The sequence below is a fragment of the Octodon degus genome, unplaced genomic scaffold (genome assembly GCF_000260255.1).
Source record: "Octodon degus isolate 3935 unplaced genomic scaffold, OctDeg1.0 scaffold00197, whole genome shotgun sequence".
In the NCBI taxonomy this organism is placed as follows: Eukaryota; Metazoa; Chordata; class Mammalia; order Rodentia; family Octodontidae; genus Octodon; species Octodon degus.
The window spans coordinates 666,394-691,695 of record NW_004524773.1 but is presented as its reverse complement, the minus strand read 5'-3'; the positions used below and the strand labels follow the sequence as shown (position 1 = coordinate 691,695).

General features: G+C 51.7%; 1 protein-coding gene across 1 annotated transcript in view; it reads left to right on the top strand.

Annotated features, from left to right (window-relative positions):
- Arhgap35 (Rho GTPase activating protein 35) overlaps positions 1-21,333 on the top strand; it is an 82,195-nt gene extending 60,862 nt beyond the window's left edge. Inside the window, exons 4-7 of the mRNA XM_004644278.2 lie at positions 8,340-8,417; positions 10,231-10,362; positions 17,161-17,266; positions 18,071-21,333. Of these exons, the coding sequence (XP_004644335.1) occupies positions 8,340-8,417; positions 10,231-10,362; positions 17,161-17,266; positions 18,071-18,428 (674 nt within the window). The 3' untranslated portion in view covers positions 18,429-21,333. The remainder of the gene's footprint in view (positions 1-8,339; positions 8,418-10,230; positions 10,363-17,160; positions 17,267-18,070) is intronic.
- Positions 21,334-25,302: the final 3,969 nt, after the last annotated feature.

Below are 25,302 nucleotides of genomic sequence, written 5' to 3'. Positions count from 1 at the left end.
TTTTTTTTTTTTTTTTTTTTTTTAGAGACACAGTCTCACTATGCAGTTCAGGCTGGCCCTGAACTCACTTGTTAACTCACGCTGGCCTCAAAGTCACAGTGATCCTGCTTCTACCCCCAAGTGCTGGGATTACAGACACATGCCACTACACATTTACTCACTACTTTTCTTTTTGAGACAGCTTTACTGTGTAGTTCAGGCTGGCCTTGAATTTAACTATGTAGTGCAGGTTGGCCTCAAACTCATGGTGACCTTCGTCCTCTTGCTTCAGCCTCCCAAGTGCTGGGATTATAGGCATGTGCCACCATGCCTAGCTGGTTTTGTTGTTTTTCTGTTTTTGTGGAACCAGGGATTGAACTCAGATCCTTGCGCTTGCCAGAGAAGCACTTATTCTACTGAGCCATCTCCCCAGCCCCCTGGCTTTTGTTTTTGAGACCTGTTCTAATTGTGTGGTCCAGGGTAGTCCTGGACTCCCTGTATGACCCAGGCTGGTCTTGAACTCAAAATTCTCTCAGCTTCTCAGGTGCTGAGATTTCAGGCATGTGCCACCATACCCAGCCCATTATTGATTTTGGTAAGAATCCCAAGGCTTGGAGAAATGAGGTGCTTTATTCTCAGCTACCCAGCTTAGTTCTGAGGCAGAGCAAGGATCTGACTAAAGTTGCTGTGGTGTGGAAGCCCATACATGTTTTTAAATACTGTTCTGCTGACTGGCTTATTCTTGGCCAAGCTTTCAAAACTTGGTCCATGCCTGCAGGCAGGGGCTGCTGCTGAGGCTTGTTTTGCATGGACGCGGGGGATACAGATAATGGCTGCAGGCTTTACAGAGGTCAGCTCAGTGATGCTGTCCTCCAGTCATAGGAGTGGTATCAGGCTCAAGATTCCAACTTGCACCTCCCTGACAGCAAAATTCAGTGTTGTTGCCTTGTCCACCTGCTGTGGCTAGGTCATTAAGCTAATGTGATTGCTAGTCTCTGAGAGCACAGTACCAAGATCTTACAAAACACACCCACTGCACTGAGGTGGGAACTGCTGTAGCCTCTGTGCAGAGGAGCATGCAGCACGCTGCGTTTGGTTCTGACCCATCCTGCCCCAGCCACTTGCCCTTTCATCTGCCGTGGAGATGAGGGGGCAGGGAAGTAGCTGGGTCTTCAAAAGGAGGTGCAGTGTCAGCTGCTGGCGTGAGACCCAAAGAAAGACCTCCATGCCCAGAGAAGCTCCCCCTTGAAACAGTGTGGTGTTGGAGGGGTCTCCTAATCTCTGACCTCTCATGATCCCTGGGGCCTTTGGTTAGCCCTCCTCAGCCTCACACAAAAGACAGGTTTATTCCATGCTCTCAGCCTCCAGATAAGTTCATCCTGTCTGTTTAGCACACTGGCAGGACTGGTTAAATTTTTGTAAAGGACAAAAGTGCTGAGTTTTTATATCTAAATATAGAAAGTAAAAAATAAGCAAGTCCAAGTTTGTCTTGGAGGAAGAATTGATTCATTGCTAGAAAGGAAACTTCAGAAGAATCAAAGTCTGGTGTCAGGGAGCGGCAGGAAGGCTCAGTGGGGCTGAATGCAGAAGGACATCTGGCTGAGGGCTGGCCTGGGACCTAGAAATAAAATTTGTGTGGACATCTTAGAAAGCCAGGCCCCTCCCAAGCCAGGAGCAGATTCTCCCCATTGGCTTCCAAGTTCCTGTGGCGCTGTGTTGCTGCCAAGTGCCACTGGCATTTCAGAAGCCAAGGCAGCTAAAGGGTGAAACCTGCCACATCCTAACCCAGGGGAAGGCCCTCGTGGTGGAGGAGCCACGCCTGAACCTCTGTAAAGGAACCTGCCTGTCATGCACATGTCTGCTCAGTGAGCATGTATTAACTGCTTTTATCTACTATTTTTTTAAAAAAACTTCTGAAAGTCATACATGACCATGGTTAATAGATTAAATTACAGTTAAAAACTTGCTTACGTATAAAAAGCAGCTGTTTTAATACTTCTTGGAAATGCTTTGTTCTTAAAGTAGCTGGCCTTTAAAAAAAAAATAGTAACAGTAATAGGAATTGAACCCAACTCTTTTTTCTTTTGAGACTGTGGTCTTAAGGAGTTGCCTAGGCTGGGCTGAAACTTGAAATCCTCCTGCCTCAACCTCCAAGAGTGTTAGGATTATAGGTGTGAGCCACTACACTGGCTCTGGTGGCTGGGCTTGGACTTTGGGCTGTGTGCCTGTGCATATGTCTCTTTTGTCTGGTGTCTTGCCCCTTTATATTACCTCATTGAATTCAGGAGCCAGAGAGACCTTGCAGGCCTGAAACACCCAGCATCTGCAACCCTGGGAATGTGTAAAATGCTGATTTGGCCACCACTGTAAAGTGACATAATCCAGGGTTCCAGAGTCTTTGATAAACCCTCCAACTAATTCTGCTGTGAACTCAGTTCTGAGAACTGGCAGGGTAGAACATAATAGAAGACCACAGGCCCTGAAAATCCAGCGGGGCTCAGAGCATATCTCAGCTAAGAGGCTCCCCAGCCTGCACATCCCACCTCTGAGCCTCATCTGTGCGGTGGCCTTAGTGGTCCCTGTCTAAGGGGTCACTGTAAGCACCAATAGGAAAGAGCTGTGCAAACACTCAGCATTTTAGGCCCCACATGTAGTAGGCATTCGGCAAGTGGTTTATTATATGATTGTTGTTCTAAGCTGCTGAGATCAGATACTAAGCTCCTTAAACACATGACAGTCAGGTGGCTGTCCAGAGAGGAGGGAATGCAAAAGCTTTGGCCAATTTCAGTAAATGATGTACATAGCTCTGAATAGGCCTTTCACATAGAGAGGAAATAATAACTTCACTTAGTTGTAGCTCTGTTCTTTAGAACCACTGGAAAAAGGCTGTTCTACATGATGGCTCAAATTTTTGAAAATAGTCACTTTAGCCATTCTGAGCTTTTTTTTTGTCCAAACCCCAAAGATTAACTTAATTTTTTTGTACTAGGAATTGAATTTACAACTTCACCCCTGCCAGGCAGGTGCTGTGCCACTGATCTATATATCCCTGGCCTGATTAACTTAAATTTAAGTTAAATTGGTAGGAATATTTTTACAAAACAGGTGTGACAACTGCAGATATAGCTCAGCAGCATGAGCACCTGTCTGGGAAGTGTAAGATCAGTCCTGAGTTCAATCCCTGTGCCATAAATAAATAAGTAAATAAATAAATAAGCAAGCAAGCTAGGTACAGTGATATATGTCCATAATCCCAGAACTTGAAGAGCCTGAGGCAGGAGGATTGCAAATTCAAATCCAGCTGAGTGACTTAGTGACTTAGCAAGACCTTGGCTCAAAATAAAAATGGGCTGGATTTGTAGCCCTATACAAAGGTCCTATGTTCAGTCCCCCGTACCTATGGGGAAGAAAAAGGGGGAGGAAGAGATATGAATGTTAGCTTAAGCTTGGTACTTTTTGAGGTGAACTTGGGAACCTAACAGTGGATACAGCAATAGGGGCCACTTCTGGAAAGTTCTGTTTTCCTCCAGCAGGCGTGTGCCTGCAGTGTTCTCCTGTGGGTACCAGGTCCCTGGTTTGTTGGGCAGTGAGTGGTCTGGAGCCCCTCAGCAAGGTGCCTCACTGTTCTGAGTCCTGGTTCTCACCTGGGTACCAGCGCGCACTAGTCATTTACAGCCTTCATGGCATTGACATTGAGCTCTCGTTTTTAAATTCATGTCTAATTAGCAGTTGTGATAAATTGTACTGGCCAAGCTAATGATACCTTTCATAGATTAAGCATGGTGTTAGGTATGATAGCAACAGAACTGCTATTTTAAAATGAGATTTTGTAAATAAACATGCACTTAGATTACAGGAAATGCTAAGTTGTTGATTAATTGGTGCTCTGGAGCTGGCTTTGTGCTTACAAATGCTTCCATCTTGGTGATAATCCATCTAGCAAGACTTCAGCAGGCCCACACCTCTGATCATTCCCAGATAGCTGATTTGTAGTTTGCCAGGGCAGGTGCCACGAGAGGGCCATATACAGGGCACTTCTGTCGGTGCAGAGGGTCAGAGTGAAGAAGATGCTGAATGGCATAGGGCTGTCAGATCTTCCACAAGGCAGGTCCACACTGGGACGTGGCATCTGTGACAGTGCAACATTATCAAGGACTTTTTCTTTCTTTTTTTTTTTTTTTTGGTACCAGGGATCGAACTTGGGACCTTATGCTTACCAGGCAGGCGCTCATGCCATTGTGCTATCTCCCTGGCCCTCAAGGACTCTTAAAGTGCCATCTGTATCATCATTTTGTTTGCATTAAATTGGGAGCTGGGCATATTTTATTTTTTGGTTTTTGTTGTCTTAGTATTTTTTGAGACAGGGTCTTGCTATGCAGGTCAGGCTGACCTTGAACTCACTATGTAGTCCAGGCTGGCCTCAAACTCACAGCCACAGCCTCTCGAGTGCTGGGATTACAGGTTTGTGTCATTACACCCAGCTGAGACCCTATGTCAAAAAAAAAAGGACAAGAGGGGGGTAGGGAAGCAGGGGAAGTAAAATAAGAATTAAGACAGGTTGTGTGTACCAACTCCCTACAATGAGTGTTGTTATTGTGTACTACAAATATCTACTAACAAATTTTTTTGAAAAGCCTGATATTAAGGGAAAGAGAAGGGAAAATATTTGTTTTTTGTTTTTTATTTTTTTAAACTAGGAAGTGAAAACATGAAACTGCTGACACATACTCCTGACTTGTCAGCATGTGGGTGATCTCATGTGTAAGCCTTTGATGTGACACCTGAGCTGTGAAATAGGTAGGAAGTTTCAACATGTCTAAGAACAGCTTAGAAAAGCCACTGAGGGCCGCTTCCCGGTCTGAGTGCTGTGCAGACTCTCAGGACGATGAATGGGCCTCAGCAGCAGGAGGGGTGCCGTCGCAGAACCCATGCGGAGCCAGGGCACGTGGCACAAGTGGGGCTTCTGCTGGGGACACTGCGGGCCAGCCCCATGGGCTAAAGTGAAGCAGCAAGAGGCTTAGTTGGGGGCTTCTGGAACCATGTGGAGACACAAGTGTGGCAGAGGCCTGGGCTCTGACAGGCCACCCTGTAGCCATGCAACTTGGGGAAAGGACTTCGCCCTTCTTTTACAGCTGTATTTTGTCTTAGCCAGTGGCTTCTCCAGGGGTGTGGAAGGCTGATGGCATTGTGACTCATGACTAAGTGTGTAGTAGGTGTGGCGCACAGCATGGGCACTGCTTGGGTGGGGAGCGTGTAGTGTGAGCGCACAACCAGGGCAGTGCCTCGGTCACGGTGCCGTGTCCTTACGGCTGTCCCGTTAGCCCCTTTCTCTCTGGCTGAGAGGCCTCTGTGCATGTAACAGATTTCAAGCAGTAAACTGATGCCTTTTGAGTTCACCTGCCACCAGTCTGGGGCCCTGAAGTTACAAGGTGACTGCTTTACTCCTGAGAGATGAGGTTTCTCAGACACAGCAGCCATGCTAGCAATGACATTGACATCCTTGGCGCTCTGGGGCCCCGTGCCCCTCAGGCCTGGGCCTTCTGCTGCCTGCCCTGCTCCCATTCCCGGTGTGGCCATCAGGGCATGTCCTCAGCAAGCCAGCATTGCTCAGGCCAAGTTTTTCACAGGGACCCAGAGTTTCTTGAACCAGCAGATCCAGCCTGATTTTGAAGTGATGTCACTGTCCTTTAGACTTGTGATCTTGGTGGCAAACCATGGATTTCCCTTCCCTGGGACAGGGAGAGTGGGCTCAATAGATGGAGCTCAGAGTCCACCTGAAATAGAACGTCATAACCTCTTTCCTAGGGTGGAAGCTACAGTCAGTCAGTCTTTCACTTTATTCATTATGTTCTATGTCATTTAAGTAGCTGATTTTTACTAGTGAGTATGTTTGTTACAATGTACATCAAATAAATTCCAGGGCAATGACAGTTTAAAAAAAAATCATAGCTGGGGTATGGTGGCACACTTCTATAGTCTCAGCACTGGGGAGGCCGATGCAGGAGGATCACTCTGAGTTCCAGGCCAGTTTTAACTAGAGTCTGTCTCAAAAACAAAACTACATGACTACTTTTGAAAATTTGAAACTTTTATGATCTAAGTAGTGGCACATGGCTATAATCCCCAGCACTCAGGAGGCTGCGGCAGGAGGATCACTGTGAGTTTGAGGCCAACCTGGGCTGCATAGTGACTTCAAGGCCAGCCTGAACTATATAATGAGACTATCTCAAAAAATAAAAAAAATTGGGCTGGTGAGATGGCTCAGTGGTCTAAAGCACCTACTTAGAACAAGTTAAGTTAAGCAAAAGCACAGGGACCGCGGTTCAATCCCCCAGCACCACATGCCAGCCAGCCCCGCCCCCTGGTGGGCTGAACTGGCCACACACAAAATGAAGAAATAAATAAAAAAAAATAAAAATAAAAAATAAAAAAAATTGTGCAGGGCTGTCAAGATAGCTCAGTGGAGGGCTGGGGAGATGGCTCAGTGGAATAAGCGCTTCCCTGGCAAGCGCAAGGGCCTGAGTTCAATCCCTGGTTCCACAAAAAAAAAAAAAGATAGCTCAGTGGAGGGCTGGGGAGATGGCTCAGTGGAATAAGCGCTTCCCTGGCAAGCGCAAGGGCCTGAGTTCAATCCCTGGTTCCACAAAAAAAAAAAAAAGATAGCTCAGTGGACTAAAGCACCTGCTTAGGCAAGCACAGGGACCAGAGACCACAGTTCAATTCCTGTACCACATGCCATGCCAGTCTCACCCCCGGGGCGGCTGAGCTGGCCCAGGCCAGAGTCCAGGTGGAGTGGTGAGTATCTGTAATCCCAGCACCAGGGAAGCTGAAAGCAAGGAGGGTCACTATGAGTCCCAGCTGCATAGTGAGACCCTGCAACAACCAAATACAGTTTTTTTAAAAATTGTGCATTATAGGGGCCGGGGAGATGGCTCAGTAGAATAAGCGCTTGCGTGGCAAGCTCAAGGGCCTGAGTTCAATCCCTGGTTCTGAAAAAAAAAATGTGCATTATGTATTCAAAAATTTTAATAAGGGGCTGGTGAGATGGCTCAGTGGTCTAAAGCACCTACTTAGAACAAGCTAAGCTCAAGCAAAGCACAGAGACCTCAGTTCAATCCCCCAGCACCACATGCCGGCCTGCTCGCCCCCTGGTGGGCTGAGCTGGCCACACAATCAATCAATCAATCAATCAATAAATAAATATTTTTTTTTAAAAAAGCAAAACTTTAAAAAAAATTTTTAATAAAATAACACAGGAGCCAGATGTGGTGGTACACATCTGTAGTCTCAGCTGTTCAGAAGGTTGTGGCAAGTAGATTGCTTGAGTCCAGAAGTTCAAGACCAAGTTGGGCAGCATAGAGACCCTCTCTAAAATGGTGGAGTGATTGATAACATTACCATAATTCCTTAGTACTCAAAAAAGAAGCTTTGAAACCCCGGGCCTTTGTGCTGAGCTACATTCCCAACCCCTTTTTTGGTTTGTTTTGAGACTGGATTTCTCTAAATTACCGAAGACGGGCTGGTGAGATGGCTCAGTGGTCTAAAGCACCTACTTAGAACAAACTAAGCTAAGCAAAGCACAGGGACTGAGGTTCAATCCTCCAGCACCACATGCCAGCCAGCCCCGCCCCCTGGTGGGCTGAGCTGGCCACACACACACACACACACACACACACACAATAAATAAATAAATAAATAAATTAATTAATTAATTAATTAACAAAGACATGGGTCCAGGGAGATAGCTCAGTAGAATAAGTGCTTGCCTGGCAAGCACAGGGTCCTGAGTTCAATCTCTAGTATACAAATAAATAAATAAATAAATAACCAAAGACAGCCTCAAACTTTTGATCTTCTTGCTTCAGCCTCCTGAGTAACAGAGATTACAGATGTATACCACCACACTCAGCTATTTTAAAGTTTTTAAGTAAAAATAGCACAAGTGGGTTAAAGCATCTAGAAAAACCAAATAAGAGGGCTGGGGAGATAGCTCAGCAGAATAAGTGCCTCCCTGGCAAGTACAAGGGCCTGAATTCAATCTCTGGTTCCGCCAAAAAAAAAAAAAGAAAAAGAAAAACCAAATAAGAAACCATGGTTAGGGGGCCAGGGAGATGGCTCAGTGGAATAACCGCTTCCCTGGCAAGCGCAAGAGCCTGAGTTCAATCCCTGGTTCCACAAAAAAATATATAAATAAATAAATAAATAAATAAATGCTCTTTTAAAAAAAAAAGAAAGAAAGCATGGTTAGCTCTGCTCTTCTCAACAGGGGCACCTGGTACCCTTCTTTCCTTGTGTGCAGACTTCATTTCCTGTTCCACAGTTCTTGCTGATAGGACCCCTACCTGTCTCTTTTCCCTCAGGACTGAGCACTGAAGGTATCTACCGGGTTAGCGGGAACAAGTCAGAAATGGAGAGTCTGCAGAGACAGTTTGACCAAGGTAAGGTACCCCTGGCTGAGCCCTGGCTACCAGAGCCAGTCAAAGCAGATGCTATAGCTGCATTGCCCATGAAATGTAAGAGTGCTTCTGCAAAGCCACAACCAGGAGGCACTAGCTCAGAGATGGAGGAAAAGGCCACACGTGTCCCCAGGTAGCTCTGTCTCTGTGGTACCACTGCTTTACACAGAGGGAAGACCTGTCAGCCAGCTGAAGCTCCACACTGCCAAGGTCGAGTCCCTGTGCCTTGCCACCCCCTGTATCACCACACACAGTGTTCCAGGTGGCCTGGCACAACCTCATTCCCTGGATGGCCACCTCCCTGACTAGGGATGTGACACAGAAGTCAGATGAGATGGTGGTCCTATTCCCAGGACTCTGGGAGCACCCTCGTCTCCTGGAAAAGTGGAGGAGCTGGGTTGTGGCACACTGGCTTGCAGCAGGGCTCCTTCTCCTAAACTTGGTTGGCTGGGAGATGCCCCTAGCCAGGCAACCAAAGTTCTACCTGTAGAGTGAGAAGCCACTCCTGCCCATGCCAGAAGCCGGTGGCCCAGAACAGCAGAAGTTCCTGGTGGCCAGTGGAGGACCACAAAAGGGAGGGCTGAGCCCCCACCACACACCTCACATGCCACCCTCAGGCCCAGCTAACTGTAGTGGACCAGAATGAACACACAGGAGTAGAAAATGGTGGTTGCTCTTGTAGTCAGAAGGTTAAGGTCAGATAAAGATGGAGGAACTGCACTGTGTTTTGGTGGTGCAGCACCACTTGTTTAGTGTGATGCATAAGTCCCACCCTCGCCACTATAAAGAAAAGGGGGAGCAGAGCCTACCCTAGAGGTTGTATTTATACAGTTTCCTGTTGCTGAAGGTGAGGGACACAGTCTGAGAACTGCATTCTTAACTGTTCTGTCACCAGGTTAGCATTTCAGTGTGCTTGCCCAGATAGCAGCCACATTGTCACTAGGTGGTACCATGTCATGGGACCACAGTCACACATGCTGTTGACTGGAATGTGGTTACTTGGCTCGTGACAGGAGAGGCAAGAGTCTAAACAGCTCACCAGATGGACTCTTGGCTGTCCGTACCTGTCACAGAATGAGGAATGCAGGGAGAGAAAGCTGGTAACAAGATCAGTAGAGCCATGGTATCTCCTAAGCTCACAGCCACAGAGGACAAGGACAGAGATGGTCATTGGGATGGCTGTCATGCTTTTTGGGACATACCTAGAAAGTAAGTAGCCTTGCAGCAAAGCCTCCGCCTTTTCCCCTGGACAGGACAGTGAGGAAAGGCAGTCCCATACTGTGGTCAGGGAGAGACAGGCAGCTCAGAGACACCATGGTTGCAAGCCTTGCCCGAAACGTGGCAGATCAGCAACCTCAGAAAACGGGCTTGGAGTTCCCTCTTTCAACCATAGATCTGTTTTCATTTTGTATTTATGAGACTGGAAATTGAAACCCAGGGCCTGCTCCTTTTACATCCTCAGAGCCCCTCCCCCTCCTCCCCTTTAAAGACAGGGTCTTGTTCAGTTACTTAGGAGGCTGGGCTTGAACTTGAGATCCTTCTGCCTCAGCCTCTCTTGAATGTTGGAATAGCAGGTGTGCACCACCATGCCCAGCTTCAGACACTCTAGCAGCATTCACACATGCCACCTCTTACCTGGTCCTTTCTAATTCTGAGTCCCTGCCCAGCTTCAGGCTAGCCTAAGCCAGAATCCCTGGTCCCTGAGCTTTCTCTGGCTTCTCCTAGGCCTTGAGTGTCCCTGTTGTTTCTGCCTAGCATAGTTTGGTCCAGCCTCTCTCTCCTAACTTCCTTTCAGACCACAACCTGGACTTGGCAGAGAAAGACTTTACTGTAAATACAGTGGCCGGTGCCATGAAGAGCTTTTTCTCAGAATTGCCAGACCCCCTGGTCCCGTACAACATGCAGATTGATTTGGTGGAGGCGCACAGTGAGTACCAGTGGGTCTGAGTCCAGGGCCCTCGGCTGCACAACTGGCAGCCGTGGGTGGGCTGGTGGGAGAGAGGTGTGGCGTTGTACAAACAAGTCCTTCACTCAGAAGAGGTGTTCTTGCCTTGGTGCTGGGGTTAGATGGGATTTGGGAGAAGGAAGTAGCCAGCATCCCAGGTGCCTTCCAACTAGGGTGCCTCAGTAGACCAAGGGTGGGGCTCTTGGGGTTTTATCAGGATAGTTGCAGTTTTCTCCAGTATCCTGTCCATGAAGTATGTGGTTTGGGTGCCAACCTGGTAAATCCTGCTCCTTTGCTTGTGGACAGCTTACCCACATAGCCCCAAAAATTGCCTGCTGCCCTTACTATCCCTGCTGTAGGTGAACGGAGGCTTGGAAAGGTCTAGAGGCGAGGCTGGCCAGGACTGATTTTTAGCAGGTTTTCCCTGCCTTCCCAGCCCTCGTGGAAGGGAGGTAATGTCTGAGACCATACTGCCCCTTAGGAAGCTACTAAGGGATAGTTCCAGGGGCCCTAGCCAGATGCTCCCTTGGTGCTGCAGCATTCACCCCTCAGGTCTCAGTGGTGGTCTCTGGATGCCATCTCACCTGACCTCTTAGAGCTCCCCCATGGGCATACAACCTTTCCTAGCCAAAGACAGCTTCTGACTTCACTCTGCTGCAGGGCCAGGATCCAGAAGCAGCCATTGGCTGGCACCTGCAGAAAAGAGTGCTCTTGAAATGCCCAGAGGAAGCCCTGGAAGAGGAAAGGAGGCATGCTCAGGCCATGAGGCATTAGGTTCATCTTGTCACAGACCACTAATAGGAGGGGTTTAAAACCAGCAGAGTTTGCTCCCAAGATTAGTGGTGAGGCAGAACATACAGGTGTGACAGCTTGGTTTTCCTAGTCCCAGATTCTTGGTGGCCTCTAACAGAAGCAGGTGCTGAGGAAGCTCATCCATGAGGGGACGTACTTAGCTGTCCTCAAAGTCACCTTTCAGGCAGTCTGGGGTCTACATCTCCCTTGGTGTTTGTTTCCATAGCCTGGGTGCTCCTTTCCCTTCTTTAGCCCATGTGGCCAAGCCAGATGGAATGAGTTCGTCTCAGCTCCTAACCTTACCCTCAGGTTACATGCACCAGAGAAAGGGCAAGACTGCGTCAGACTTCTCCGTCTGTCACAGGGCCTGGGCCTCCTTCCCACCTGCCTCTGAAGAAGAGGTTTAGGAATGGGTACACATGCTGGCTTTTCCTGCATGCTCCAGTGAAAAGCATAGGAAATCTGTGGACTAGGCCCTCTCTCAGCCTTTTGCCCAGGCTTTTGTCTGAATAGAAGTTGGGAGAGGGTAAGGTGTGGCCTTGTCCTCAGCCTCTAGAAGGCCAGGATGCTTCTCTGCATTTGTCTTGCCTTGGCGCCATCTAGAGGCACACAGGATCCTGGCACCCCACAGAAAGCCATTGTCTTAACGGGAAGTGCTGACAGAGCACCTTTTTGTTTGGGAAGGTGCTGGTGATACTGAACCAACCCCTTTTCCTACAGTGCCACTTCCATGGGGCTCCCACCGCTGGAGAAATTGCTGCAGCAGCCTGGAAATGGGTGGAAGTTTTTGGCTTCCTCTTCCCATTACGTTTCCTGTCCCCGTGCTAGTCACCTGGGGCTCCACTGTAGTCTTAAACCTGGCAGAAGAGAATAGGGGAGGAAAGCTCCAGTGTCATGGCCCCTCTCACAGCTGAAGCAACTGAGGGACGAGTGACTGCAGCTCTGTGAGCTTGGAGGAGCTGAGCCAGAGACACCAGGTAGTGTAGAAGAAGTTAGTATCGAGGGAAATAATGCCTGAATATAGCTGGCTGTGTCTCCTTGGCAACATCAACTTGACCAGCTCCTACCACTTAATACCTAAAAGCAGCTGTGTCTATGGATTGTAGCTTGGGCCTGCTTTAATATCCACAAGCACCAAGGTCACTGTCTAATTGTTCTGTTGGCAGTAGAATTTCACAATATTGAACATTGTTGAAAATGTGCCCACAGTAGAGGTTTTTGTAATTACTCGCTAGTTATCTTCCTGCCACATTCACAATGACCTGGGGGTTGGGGGTTGAAGAATGCATGGGAGCAACAGCCAAAGCTCACTTGTGTGCTTGTGGCATGCCTGGCATGGCTCTTTGCGTGATATCAGTGCTCTTGGCAGTACTGAGGTGCCAGTGTGATGCTTATCTTACAGAAGAGGAAACTGAGATTCTCACTGAGCATAGCTTGGCTTGAGGCCCAGGACCCCCCTGCTAGGGAGTGGTGCCTGAGTCCTTGCCCTCTGGTGTACAGTGACATTCTCTTCAGACAGAGTGAGGCCTGCAGAGCCAGAAGTACAGGCAACATGGCAGGTAGAGAATGAGAGGAGGGCCTGAGCTGGCCCCAGGTCTGACAGTTTTTGTGTGTCAAAAACTGGTTCTTCCCTAAACCAGAAGTTCTGCACTAAGGACTTATCCTCAGTGTTCTCAATAACTCTTAACACTGCTTGCAAAGCTGCATCTTTTTAGTGAGGGAGAAGACCAGTAGCTTTACCAGATTGGGGGGAGTGGTGCAGGATACTGGTTTATCATACTACCCTTCCCCTTTGACTGCTGAGACAACATAGGCTAGAAATAAGAAAAGTCCAGTTGCCAGAGTCAGCAGGCAGACAGCTCTGCTGCCCTAGGGTTGTTGTTCCCCTGCCGCCTATGACATTGCTGATTCTAGGACCCTGCTTTCCTCTGTCCTGACCCCCACTTCCGAGCATGGGTTTATAAAATTTCACAAATACCCGTAGATGCCAGGCCCATATGGCAACAGTCAGGATGTGTGTAGTTCCTTCTCAGTCTGACGGAGCAGGGAACATGTTGCAAGGTCACCTCTAGAAAGACAGCCTGAAATTGCTGTTCCAACCACATACAGTAAGATCCCAGCCTGGCCTTGGAGTCACCTGCCACCTGGGGGAGAGGGCAGGCCACATGCTGGCTGCTGCACACAATGCCTGTGACCTTGAACCAGCTCTGGGGCACTCTAGGAACTCGGGGGGCAGCAGCAAATCAGGTTGGGTACTGGCTTAGCAGCCTCGGGCCAAAAATGGCAGGCTGCCAGCGCAGAGATAGTGCCACCACGTACAAAAACCTAGGGCCAGATTGTGTACCTTTTTGAGCCCTGGTTTCTACTATGAAGATGTCTCTGAGGTCCATGGTGACCTCTGTTCCCACCACTTCCTCCTGAGCTCCTAGAGTCTGTTCCAGACTTGGTCTTGGCTCACCAAGGCCCCAGTGCCCCTGCACCTTCCTTGCTGTGTGGCGCCCTGGCCCTTTTTCCCGTTCCTGTACCTTGAGGCGCGGCTGGGACTGGAGTACAAGGCTGAGCTGGCAGCTGGGCCTGGGTTCTCACCCGCCCCGTCACCGGTCTTTGGTCTCAGTGTGACCTCTTGAGCATGCTTCTCAGACAGAAGATGGGGAAAGCCCAGCCACCTTCTTGCACTCAATGCGTGAGAGACTCCCTAAGAGCAGCTGCAGAATGCTCCCATGGTATCCTGGCACTGGCAAGCATCAGGCATCGCTGGTGTCTTCTGCAAGAGCAGAGGTCTAGGCCTAGAGTAAGTGCTTCCCAGAGAGGAGCCTGAGGGGCCAGGTGAGCTCGGGGAGGGAGAGGCGAAGGAGACCAGGCCCAAAGCAGACAGGTAGGGTTGGTCTTGCTTAGAGAGGCTAGGCTGGGCTATGCCAGGACTCCCCTCATCTCCCCTTCTGTTATGGTACTCTTGAGACCTGAGCTGGTTGGCGGAAGGGAGGAAAAGAGCAGATAACTGGCCACCAGCCCCTCATCGGGCTCCAAGGGACAGGGCTGGGCTTCCTCCTGTGGCTCCATTACTACCCCAAGGAGGAAAGAGAGGAAGCCCCGTCTTTGCTGCTCCTCGGATAGGAAGGAGAGAGGGCGTCCAGCAGACTATGGCCTGCCCAGCCCAGCTTCCTGTCTCAGCTAGGAAGACAGCTGAGCCTCTGCTCTTCTCTGAAGGTGCTGCCATGCAAGGGTCTGATGAAAACAAACACAGCTGTGTTTGTGTCACACAGGCACCTATAGAGATCTGCACACCTGAATTGGGAAGGGGGCATGATTATTTTATTAAGTGGAACTTAGAGCTATAGTACACATACTTTTTGTGTTTCCTCAAATGATTTTTGACCTCCCTCTAGCAGTTTTACTTTCTTTTATTTCTTTTTTTTTTTTAATTTTTTATTTATTTATTTGTGTATGTGTGTGGCCAGCTCAGCCCACCAGGGGGCAGGGCTGGCTGGCATGTGGTGCTGGGGGATTGAACCGTGGTCCCTGTGCTTTGCTAAGCTTCTTCTAAGTAGGTGCTTTAGACCACTGAGCCATCTCACCAGCCCATCTTTTATTTCTTTAGTTAGCTTTTTTGAGTCAAGGTCTTTTTTTTTTTTTTAAAAGTGTGTGTGTGTGTGTGTGTGTGTGGCCAGCTCAGCCCACCAGGGGGCGGGGCTGGCTGCATGTGGTGCTGGGGGATTGAACCACGATCCCTGTGCTTTGCCAAGCTTGTTCCAAGTAGGTGCTTTAGACCACAGAGCCATCTCACCAGCCCAAGTCAAGGTCTTGCTGTGTGGTCCAGGTTACCCATGAGATCAAGGCAGTCCTCCTGCCTCAGCCTCCCAAGCATTGGTATTACAGGTGTGCACCACTACACCCAGCTGCAGTTTACTTTTCTTTTTTTTTTTTTTTTTTTTTTTTTAAAACATTTATTTATTTATTGTGTGTGTGTGGCCAGCTCAGCCCACCAGGGGGCGGGGCTGGCTGGCATGTGGTGCTGGGGGATTGAACCGTGGTCCCTGTGCTTTGCCAAGCTTGTTCCAAGTAGGTGCTTTAGACCACTGAGCCATCTCTCCAGCCCCTGCAGTTTACTTTTCCTAAGCATACTCCACTGAGACATAACAATAAAGGCTTCCAAAAACCTGCTGTGGAGCTTGAACCCTTAAAATGAATCTTGGCTTCAGAGAATGAGGCTGATCATAGTACCCTGTAGTACTGCTTATTTCCTGTAGTTTTCAGTCATTTTCTAACAAATGCTCCCTAACCAGGCCCAACTCAGACCAAATGAAGCACTACCTGCTCTCATCCTTCCTAGCATGATGGCTGATCCAGGTTGCTTCTGAGGCCCTTGCACAGGGGCAGTGCCCAGGTGCTGCTCGTCTTATGTCCCTGAGCTCTGTTCCTGACTAACTCTGGTGTCCTTGTCCAGAGTCACAGAGCTGTGTGGCATTAGTGAGAAGATCGGTACCCAGGACCGTCTGAGCTGAGATCTGGGCTCTCAGCCTGCACACCGCCTTCCTCCCTACACAGGGAAGTTCCTGGGAGCATACCCCAAGTCCCCGAGTGTACTGCTGCAGGTTCTTGCCCAGGAGGCCATGGCCCTCCTGAAGACCTCACAGTATGGAAGGTTCCTGAGCCTGCAGGAGTCTGGGACAGGAAGGTCCATGGCATAGCTGCAGGGAGACCATTCAGAGCTTGTGTCCATGTCCAAGAGGCCTGTGCACCCAAATGCACAAGTAACCGTTGTGGGGGTTTGGGGTTTTTTGGGGGAGGGTGGGGGATTTTGGTTTGGTTTGGTTTTGGTTTTTTGGTTTTTTGGTTTTTTTGAGACAAGGTCTTGCTGTGTAATGCAGGCTGGCCTCAAACTCACAGTGAACCTCCTGCTTTAGCTTCCTGAGTACTGGGATTACAGGCATGCTCCACCATGCCTGGCCCATTGTGGTTTTTAACAAGCCCCCCAGGAACCTCTGGCCTGGCAACTGGATGGCCACTGTCTCCTTCATGGGGCCTTCGAGTGGCTTTCTTGAGCCCTGACATGCTAGAGCTGCCCTTCTGTCCAAAGAGTTGCTCTAGGGGATGTCTGCTCAGGGCCGAGAGTTCTACATTGGCTGACCGTGGTTCAGGTGGGCTCTGGACTGGTTCTGCTTCGGGGCCACACTGGGCCAGGCCACCATAGGAGGGGAACCAGTGTACCAGGGAGCTCTGTAGTCACAGTTCAAGCTCTGCAGCCAGGTGTGCAACTTTCCACTCCCACCCAGCTCTGCACCTCTCTGGGTTCCTGATTCCCTATTCTCCAAATGTGGTGGGAACTGTCTTGCCTCTAAATTCTAACTGCTTTTGGTCTGGTGTGGTTATGCACTTCCTTCAGGGCAGCCTACATCCCTCTCCCAAGACATTAGGATTCCCTGATGGGCAGTGTGTAGGCGGCAGTGGGGGAAGGGTGCAAGGCCTTTTGATGAGCTGTGTAAGAATCCCCCACTGTTTCCACCGGCCCCTTCCACTGAGCAATGTATGGAGGCTCCCTGGATCCCCAGGAAAGGACAGAGCCCTGGTCTTGTGGCAGGCTCCCTCCCTAGATGTCTGCTGGCGTGGGTGGATGGCTAGGAAGCAGGCAAGTCCTTCTGCATTGGGATGCCTGTCTCCAGGGGCAACCAGAGGGGCAAAGAATGGCGTTCTTTATGGTGAAGTCTCTGGATAGTTCCGTCTCAGGTGGTGGGGGCAGGAAGCCCCAGCACACAGTGGTACACTTCAGCAGAGGTCTGGGACACAGAGGTGAGCCTCACGCTGGACTCACGCCACTGCCAGGTGTGCCAGCTGTGGGCACAGGCTTTGGGGAAAAGGCCAGGGCTGGCGTGTCTAAATCCCTTAGAGGGTTTCTGCTCCAGTCAGTGCCTGGGCTCCTCCAGCGGGGCCTGACTGCTCCACAGGATGCACAGTCAGCTCGGTCACAAAAGCCTGGGTTCCTCTCCACAGAAATCAACGACCGAGAACAGAAGTTACATGCCCTTAAGGAGGTCTTAAAGAGGTTCCCAAAAGAAAACCATGAAGTCTTCAAATATGTCATCTCTCACCTGAACAAGTAGGTGGTGGGCCTTTCTGGTGTTTTTCCTCCTGAGGGACGGGAGTAGCCAGGCTCAGCTAACAGCTGTTACCAAGGTACAGGGCCAGGCCCTGTTGGCAACATGAGGGAGCTTCCAGGGGCGGGCACCCTGGGTCCTCACAGGAGCAAACCTCAGGTCTGCACCGTGACTGAGAGAGGCCCATGTGGCCTCAAGTGTGCCCAGCACCAGCAGCGCATTTAGCTTTTTAGCTGAGTTTGCAAGGGCGCTTTGTGGTGCCTTGTGGCACTTTGCCCTTGCTCCTCCCAAAACGACAGGAAAGATTCCCAGTGGATCCTAGTTCCTCAGAAGTGAGTCTCAACAGCACCCACAGTCCACTCTGTTTCCGCTCCAGAGGGGCCTGCCAGGGACAAAAGCATGCCTCCTTTCTGGCTTGCAGCGCTGCAGGCTGCTTCCAGGGAGTTACCATCCAGCATGGGCTTTTTTTTTTTTTTTCCCCAATTAATTTTATTGAGAAACAAATAGCAGTGAGACAGTTTCAAAACAGGTCAGTAGGACAGTTACAATAATTAATACATTGCATATTGTTGTCTAGCATGGGCTTGCTGGTGGCTGATAGTGTTATTCACATAGCTCCCTGCACAGCCAGACATGTCACAATGAAATGTCCAGTGAGCCAGTTGCTGAGGTGGCCATGTAGCCAAGGCTTAGCAGAGGAGGGTGGCAGACAGGGAGAGCCTCCTGCTGACGAGGACCAGGAGCCCATCCATGCGGGTTAGGGTGGGGACCTGTGCAGCCCTGACTGGGTTTGCTGTCACCTGCAGAGTCAGCCACAACAACAAGGTGAACCTTATGACGAGTGAGAACCTCTCCATCTGCTTCTGGCCCACGCTGATGCGGCCAGATTTCAGCACCATGGACGCGCTCACAGCCACGCGCACCTACCAGACAATCATCGAGCTCTTCATTCAGCAGTGCCCCTTCTTCTTCTATAACCGGCCCATCAGCGAGCCCCCGGGGGCCGTGCCCAGCTCGCCTTCCGCAGTGGCTTCCACCGTCCCTTTCCTCACCTCCACACCGGTCACGGGCCAGCCGTCACCCCCTCAGTCTCCCCCACCCACACCCCAGTCCCCAATGCAGCCCTTGCTCCCCTCCCAGCTGCAAGCTGAACATACGCTGTGAGCTCCTGGGGCCCAGGCAGCAGGAGAACCAGTCTTTGTGATGGGGCAGCACTCAGCCTTGAACAAAACCAAGTCTGCTGGGCTGGGCAGGGGCCAAGGGTCCCCTCCTCATCACATTCTCAAGACCTCAGAGGTGGTACCAGCCACTGGGCCCCCACAGACCAGGCTCTAGGGCCCGCAGAGCCCAATGCTGTAGGCCTGCAGGCCTCAGACAGCACCGTGGATGGGCCATGCCCTCTGACATGGACGGCTGGGGGCCAGCCCCATCAGGCCCTGCTCCCAGGCCACTGCCATCTGTGCACACCAGCCTCGTGGTGCCGCCTGCTTCTGTGGAGCCCGCTCCTGACACATCCTGGCCTCTGCCAGGGAGCATGGTGTTTTGAGATGAGGCTGTCCCGGCTGCTGCACCCTAAAGAGAACACATCCCATCCATCTCGTCTCTTCCCACCTCCACGTCTGCACACACCCTGGGGTGGGGGATCCCTGGGAGCACTAGGCCCCAGTTCTGCTGCCCCAGCTCCATATGGGATGTCTGCCCAGCAGATTGGAACCTCAGGAGGAGAGCTGTGAGCCTGGACTGAGGGTGCACCTTCCCCCACCCATGCCCACCAAGACTTCTGTACACAGTCTCTTCCCAGCAGAGCCACACTGGAAGCAGATGGAGCGGCCCCCACAAGAGTAAAGCAGACAAGGAAGACGCCCTAGAAAGAACACTACAGACCTCAAGCTTTATCCCTCCCAGCTCTGCAGGGCAGGCAGGTGGAGGGTGCCTCGACTGTGACAGTCAGACAAGGATGCCTGTGGCCTGGCCTATGAGCCTTTGAGCTTTGCTTACATCCTCTCGGCAGACCCCAGTACCTAAGGACAGTTTGAGCCCCAGGGGAAGCTGGCAGTGGGACCAGGCTGCCCCAGGCTCTGACACTACACTGCAGAAACACTGCCCTGTGCTCCCAGCCTGGGGTGATGGCCTGGGGTGGAGTGGCAGTGTGGTGGGCAGCCCAGGTGGGGAGGCTCCCAGTGGGAGTATCTGGGACGTGGGCTGTATGGGCCATGAGTGGTTATCTGTGGAGCCTGCATTGGGATCCCAGGCCCAGTGCATGGCCCTGCACGTCACCACCAGCCTGGACCTCCTCACAGGCCCTTTCTATTCCCCTCCACTCCTGCACAGCAGTTCTGCCAGACAGCTGTCCCCATCACCCAAGTGTCTGTCCTCATGGCTGGGCCACACCTAACACTAAGGTACCTGGGCATGGGAGAGCAGGGTGTAGGGTCCTGCACCCCACCCCCTGGGTCCTGTTGTTGCACTTTAGAAGCAGCTCGTGTGGCAAGTTTTGAGGGTCCTGTGAGATAGGGGTGGCCCCCTGCACCTCCCATCTCCCCCCACTCCCTCCTTTGGATAAGCTGGCTGTGTCTCCAGTTCCTGGTGGCCAAACAAGGTGCTTGGAAGCAGTAACTTAGCCTGCAATTCTGTCACCCCTCCAAGGACACACCCCAGCCGAGCTGAGGCGCACACAGCTGCGCAAACGCTGGGGCAGCTCTTCTCCCCTCCTGGGCTGTGGCTGGAAGTGGGGCAGGTATTTCATGGAGATTGGCACACCCAGGCTGGGGCTCACTACTGCAGCCCTGAGCCGGGCATCCTTGAAGTTCTCTGCTTGTAACCCCTCATTCCTCTAAGGAGTTGAAGTGGCAGAGACGCTGCAGTGTGAATGGGTAGTAAGAGCCAGATCCAGCAGGGCACTAGGCTGACGGGGAGGGGCAAGGGGGCTCCTGCCACCAGAGCTGCCAGTGTCACCCTCACTTCTCCCTCCACCACCTCTTCAGCCCCGCTGAGAGGCTGGAGGACAGTCATTCCATGCCAAGTACTGACCCTGGGCTTTGTCTCTGGTTGGGGACAGGCTGGCCATAAGCAGATTGCTGCCTGCTCTGGCATTCAGTGGGGGCTCCAAATTCTGAAACACTTTGACCCAGGCAGCCCTTATGGGCTGCACCATGCACCCAGACCTGTGGTGGCCACCAAACCTCGTCTAGTTGCCACCCTGCCCACTGCACCCTGAGTGGTAAGCCATGCCCAGCCCTACTCTGCTGGGGGCGGAGAGGTGGCCTGCATCATGCGTTGGTATCACCATGCACCACTTCATCCTGTCACATCTTTCCTGTCACTGGGCATTTTTAGAACACAGAGATCTGAGATTCTGAGTCTGACCCCAGTGTTTCCCTGCTTGAGAGGCTTCTGGCACGATGTTTGTCTTTGCCACTGCAACTGAGGGTGACATCACAGGAGCGGCTGGCTCCTGCTTCCTCCCTGTCTGAGGGGAGAGCCCTGGTGGCCGTGTCCCCATGGTAGGCTCCCTAAGCCCACAAAACCTGCCGGCAGGTCAGGTACAGCGTCTTGTCAGCAAGTCAGTCAGCAAGTCACCTCTGGCTGTGCTTCCTCCCCTGTCCCACGAGCACTACAGTGGCTCAAGAAGGCCCTTCATCCAGGACAGCGAGGCAGCCTCAGAGCCCGGGCAGGTGGCTGCGATGGGCGCGCCTGGGGCTCGAGGCTATGCTGGTGGAGCTGTGCTTGGGCAAGAGGGAGGATCGGGCATCAGGACCTGCTCCCTCTCTCCCCTTGGAGCTGTCTGAGCTATGCTGACCTGTGACCTCCCAGCAGCCCCTGTCACTGGGCCACAGCCACCCCAACAGCCTTCCATGCAGTGGAGACAGGGCGTAAGTTATTGTTTGCATCAAGAAATCATGTTCCCTGTGTACATTTTAAAAAGAAATGTCTCCAAATTGTATGGGAATAAAACTTGTTTGAAAATTTGGAATAGTGCTGCTGCCAGCTTATTTTTCTGGTACTTGTATTTTCACATGTTAAATGATCTTTATATATGTTGAATTAACAAATATTTTGAGTTTCTGAGGGAAAAAAAAGCATATTAATGGTATTGAAATGTGTTAGTAGTCTGGCCGTGTGCCCAAAATTCTGTTTTGCAGCAAAGTGGAGAACTGTATGTAAAGAAAGTATAACAATTATTTCTTGTATTTTAGGGGCTTTAACCAGCACCTCTTCTAGTTGGTGTTAGGAATGTTGACTTAATTTCCACTTTTTTCTTTAACACGTCGTGAGTATTTGAGGCTCCAACTTGATTAGTGCATGGTCAGCCCTCACAAAGGCTGAAGCATCTCTGAAGGAGGTGTTTTTGTTTGGTTTTGTTTTTTAAAATCATGTATTTGCTACCAAGTATTGTACTTGTCTCAATGGGAATGGTGTAAAAAACTGAAAAGGCCTTATGTGATATGTATCATAGTTAATAAATCAATCTTGTAAAAAACCTCAGCGGAGAGAGCTATAGGGGCTTCCTCCCTGGGCCGCACACGCCCAGGGCAAGCTGTTTCAGGGTTCCTGCCTGGGAGCACCCACTTGGGGATGGTGAGGCCGCCCTGCAGGGGGAGGCCCAGGATCTGGAAGCAGAGGGACGCAGCCAGCCTCCTGCTGCAGCTGGATGGCCATCTTGCTGTCCCCACCATTACCTGCGACTGCTCTTCCAGGAATGGTCCTGGGTGGCCTCCCCAGAAACCCTGCCGTGAGAGACCCCTTGCTGACCGTCTCCACTGGCTGGGGCTGGAGAGCACACGCCTAGTATGATCCTGGCCTTGGGCTGGATCAACCCTCAGTGCAGCCAGGAAGAAGATGTTTTTGAAAGTCCCAAATTTGGAACCCAGGGCTTTTATACCGTGCGTATCTCCACCTGCACTTGCAATTCTGCCGCCGCCTCCCCAGCCCCAGGGTTACGGGCACGCACCACAGTGCCCCATCCTTGCACGCTTCACCTGTTTCCTCCACACCTCCTCGCCCTGACCCTAATCCACATGTGCCTCCACTTGGCCTCCCAGCCCTTGCTCCTGCCTCTCACCTACCCATGGTAGACGTAGGCAGTCCAGGTGCCTCGGCCCTGCCACTGTGGATACAGCATGTGGCTCAGTCTACAGCCTGTTCTGGCAGCCACCGCTGCACAATGCCCCTGGTGCTGGGGTCACCTTGGGTGTCAGCCGGCTGGCCACTCGGACAGGGGCCTCCCCCCTGACCACGCAGGCCCCAGCCGCTTCCTCCCAGCAGAGCTCAGCCTGCCCTCATCCTGATCTCTGCCCTGTGCTGTTCCCCTGCAGTTCCTTGGGGCTCTAGCACCTCTGTGGACTCCCCGGCTTGTGACCTCTTCACACCTGTTCTGCAGTTCACACACAAGCCAAAGACCCTGAGGCGTCCCCTGCCCTGCCCCTTTGTGTCCTCGTTGCCTTGCACGGAGCTCCCACTCCATCCTGACAAGCTCGGCTCACACCCTGGTGGCTTTTCACCCTCAGCATCCAGGCCCCTGCTGGCGTTGCCCTGGTGCCTCTAGAGAAAGCCCAGGTCCTTCCAGAAGGTCACAGCACCCTGTCTACTCTCAGCATGGACCAGGGCCCAGCTGCTGCAGGCCATTTGCTTGTGGCGTTACCTCTGGCTGACGCGCTGACCTTGCTCCTCGGTCACTTGCCTCTAACCCTGGCCCTGACCTCCAGCCTAAGAGTCCTTTGCTGTTGAAGGAGTTTCCCTTTAAGCTGACTCTCAGAAATCTTTAAAAAATAAAAGTTCCAGGGCCAGGGATGTAGCTCGGACTGGCAAGCACAAGGGCCCAAGTTTGAGCCCCGGTACCATGTGCCCTGATGATCCAAAACTGGGCGTGGGCGCACATCTGTAATCCCAGCACTAGGGAGGCTGAAACAGGAGGATCACTACGAGTCTGAGATGCAAAGTTCCATCCTGGTGGCGCACGCCTGGAATCTCAGCGCTTGGAGGGCTCAGGCAGGAGGCCTGCTGAGTTCCAGGCCAGCCCAGGCAGCATAGTTGAGTTCAAAGCCAGCTCAGAAAATATTTAAAAAAAGTTCAAGCTAGAGGTGGTGCACAGAGATTCATTAAGGAAAAAGATTAAGAACAGTGCCGAGAGCTGTCGCGGAGCCTTGGGCAGGAGGCCAGGCTGGGTCCCACCAGAGCCAGTCACCCCTGCGAGGGAGGCGGCGTTCTGGATGTCTTGGAGGCAACTCTTGGCTGGGAGGAGCCAGTTCCAGGGCACAGTCTGGACAAAATGTGCTGCATTCCTCCTTGTGGCCGCCAGGGGGAAGCAGAGCTCCGCCCGGCCCGGCAGAGCCATCGGGGCTTCGCGGGGCAAGAGAGTAAATTCCAAGGCCATCCCGGGGCACTGGAGAGCCCCAGAGCTGGTTTGGGCAGCAGGACGACCTGGCCAGAGCTGGAGAAGCTGGAACGTGTAGAAGGCACTGGAGCCACCCAGAGCATTTCCAGAAATGTAGTGTCCCACACATCCTGAGGAATCGGGGGCCTGCGCTGGGAGCTACATCCCCAGCCCCGCTATTTTTTTGAGTGGGGTCATATATGTCACTAAATTTCCCAGCGGGACTTGAACTTCTGATCCTCCTGCCTCGGCCTCCCTAGAAGCTGGGACTACAGTCATGTACCCCTGATTCCCCATTTCTAAAGACAGCCTTGGGGCTCTAGAATACCCAAGGCCTTGGTCACTGGGCAGGCCATGGGCCCTGACGGGCGGATGAGGGTGACCTCTCAGCCAGGGAGAAGGTCCCCTGAAAATGCAGACAGAAGTGGGGAGGAACCGAGGTGGCCACACGGGGGATTCTGGGGACATTCTGAAAGCAAAGTTGCTGACGTGGGTGGATATGGTGTTGCAGAAAGGGAGGAGAGTGGCTCCCACTAAACACCTGCAGGATGGCACTGCCAGCTGGGCCTGGTGGCTCACACGTGCAGCCTCTGGGAGGCTGAGGCAAGAGGATCACAAGCTCAAGCCCAGCCTGGGCTACTTAATGACTTAGAGAGTCCCTGTCACATAATTTAAAGGCGGGTTAGATGTAGCTCAGTGAAGGGCCTTGGGCTCAATTTCCAGTACAGCAGAAAATAATTACCAATTAGTTGTTAAACTCCTGTGGCTGTTAACATACTTCTGTCCCCTGGCTGGCTGCTCCTAGGAAGCCACAGCAAGGCTGCGCACACCAGGGAGGCGTCCGACGCTTGGCTTATGGTTCTGGAGCCCAAAGACCTAGCAGCTCTCTGCCCAGGCTGTGAGGGGCGCCTGCTCCCCACCTCGCCAACTTCTGAGCTTCCTGCAGAGCTCGTGTCCCTCGGTCCTCGGCTTGTAGCCACCTCCCCGCCTGGTCCCCGCCTGGTCCCCGCCTGCCTCTCCCTCCACGGCCCCGCCTCAGTGTCTGCATTCTTCCTGCTAGCGTGTCTGTCTGTGTGTGTACCTGCGGCACCTGGATCAAGCCCTGGTCTCCACGCAGACCCACATCCTCACATCCCCACCAGGCTGGGCTCCACCTGTCTACCTTCCTGCCTCTGCCTCCCAGAGTTCGAGGATTACAGGTGGGTGTCACCGTGTCCCAGCTTCCCCTTCCTGTAAGCTATCAGTCAGATTGCTTTGGGGCTCACCCTAATGCCCTTATTATTTAACTCCATCACCTTTGTTGAGGCCACACCTGTCTCCAAGTCGGGATTGGGACTGCAAGGCCTTTTGGGGCAAGCGGGGCTTAGCCCACATCAGACTCCCAGCTCCCTTTTCATTTTTTTTTTAAACCCAGCTCCCTTTTCATTATTATGAACTGCATCCAACAGCCCGCACATAAACAATAACAATAGAGCTAGGGAAATAGCTCAGCGGCAAGCGCGAGGTCGCGAGTCTGAGTCCCAGTACCACAAAATAACAACAGCGGTGATCATGCAGGGGACCTCTGGGTGCCCCGCGTGCATTAAGATTTTTGCTGTAGGGCTGGTGAGATGGCTCAGTGGTCTAAAGCACCTACTTAGAACAAGCTTAGCAAAGCACAGGGAC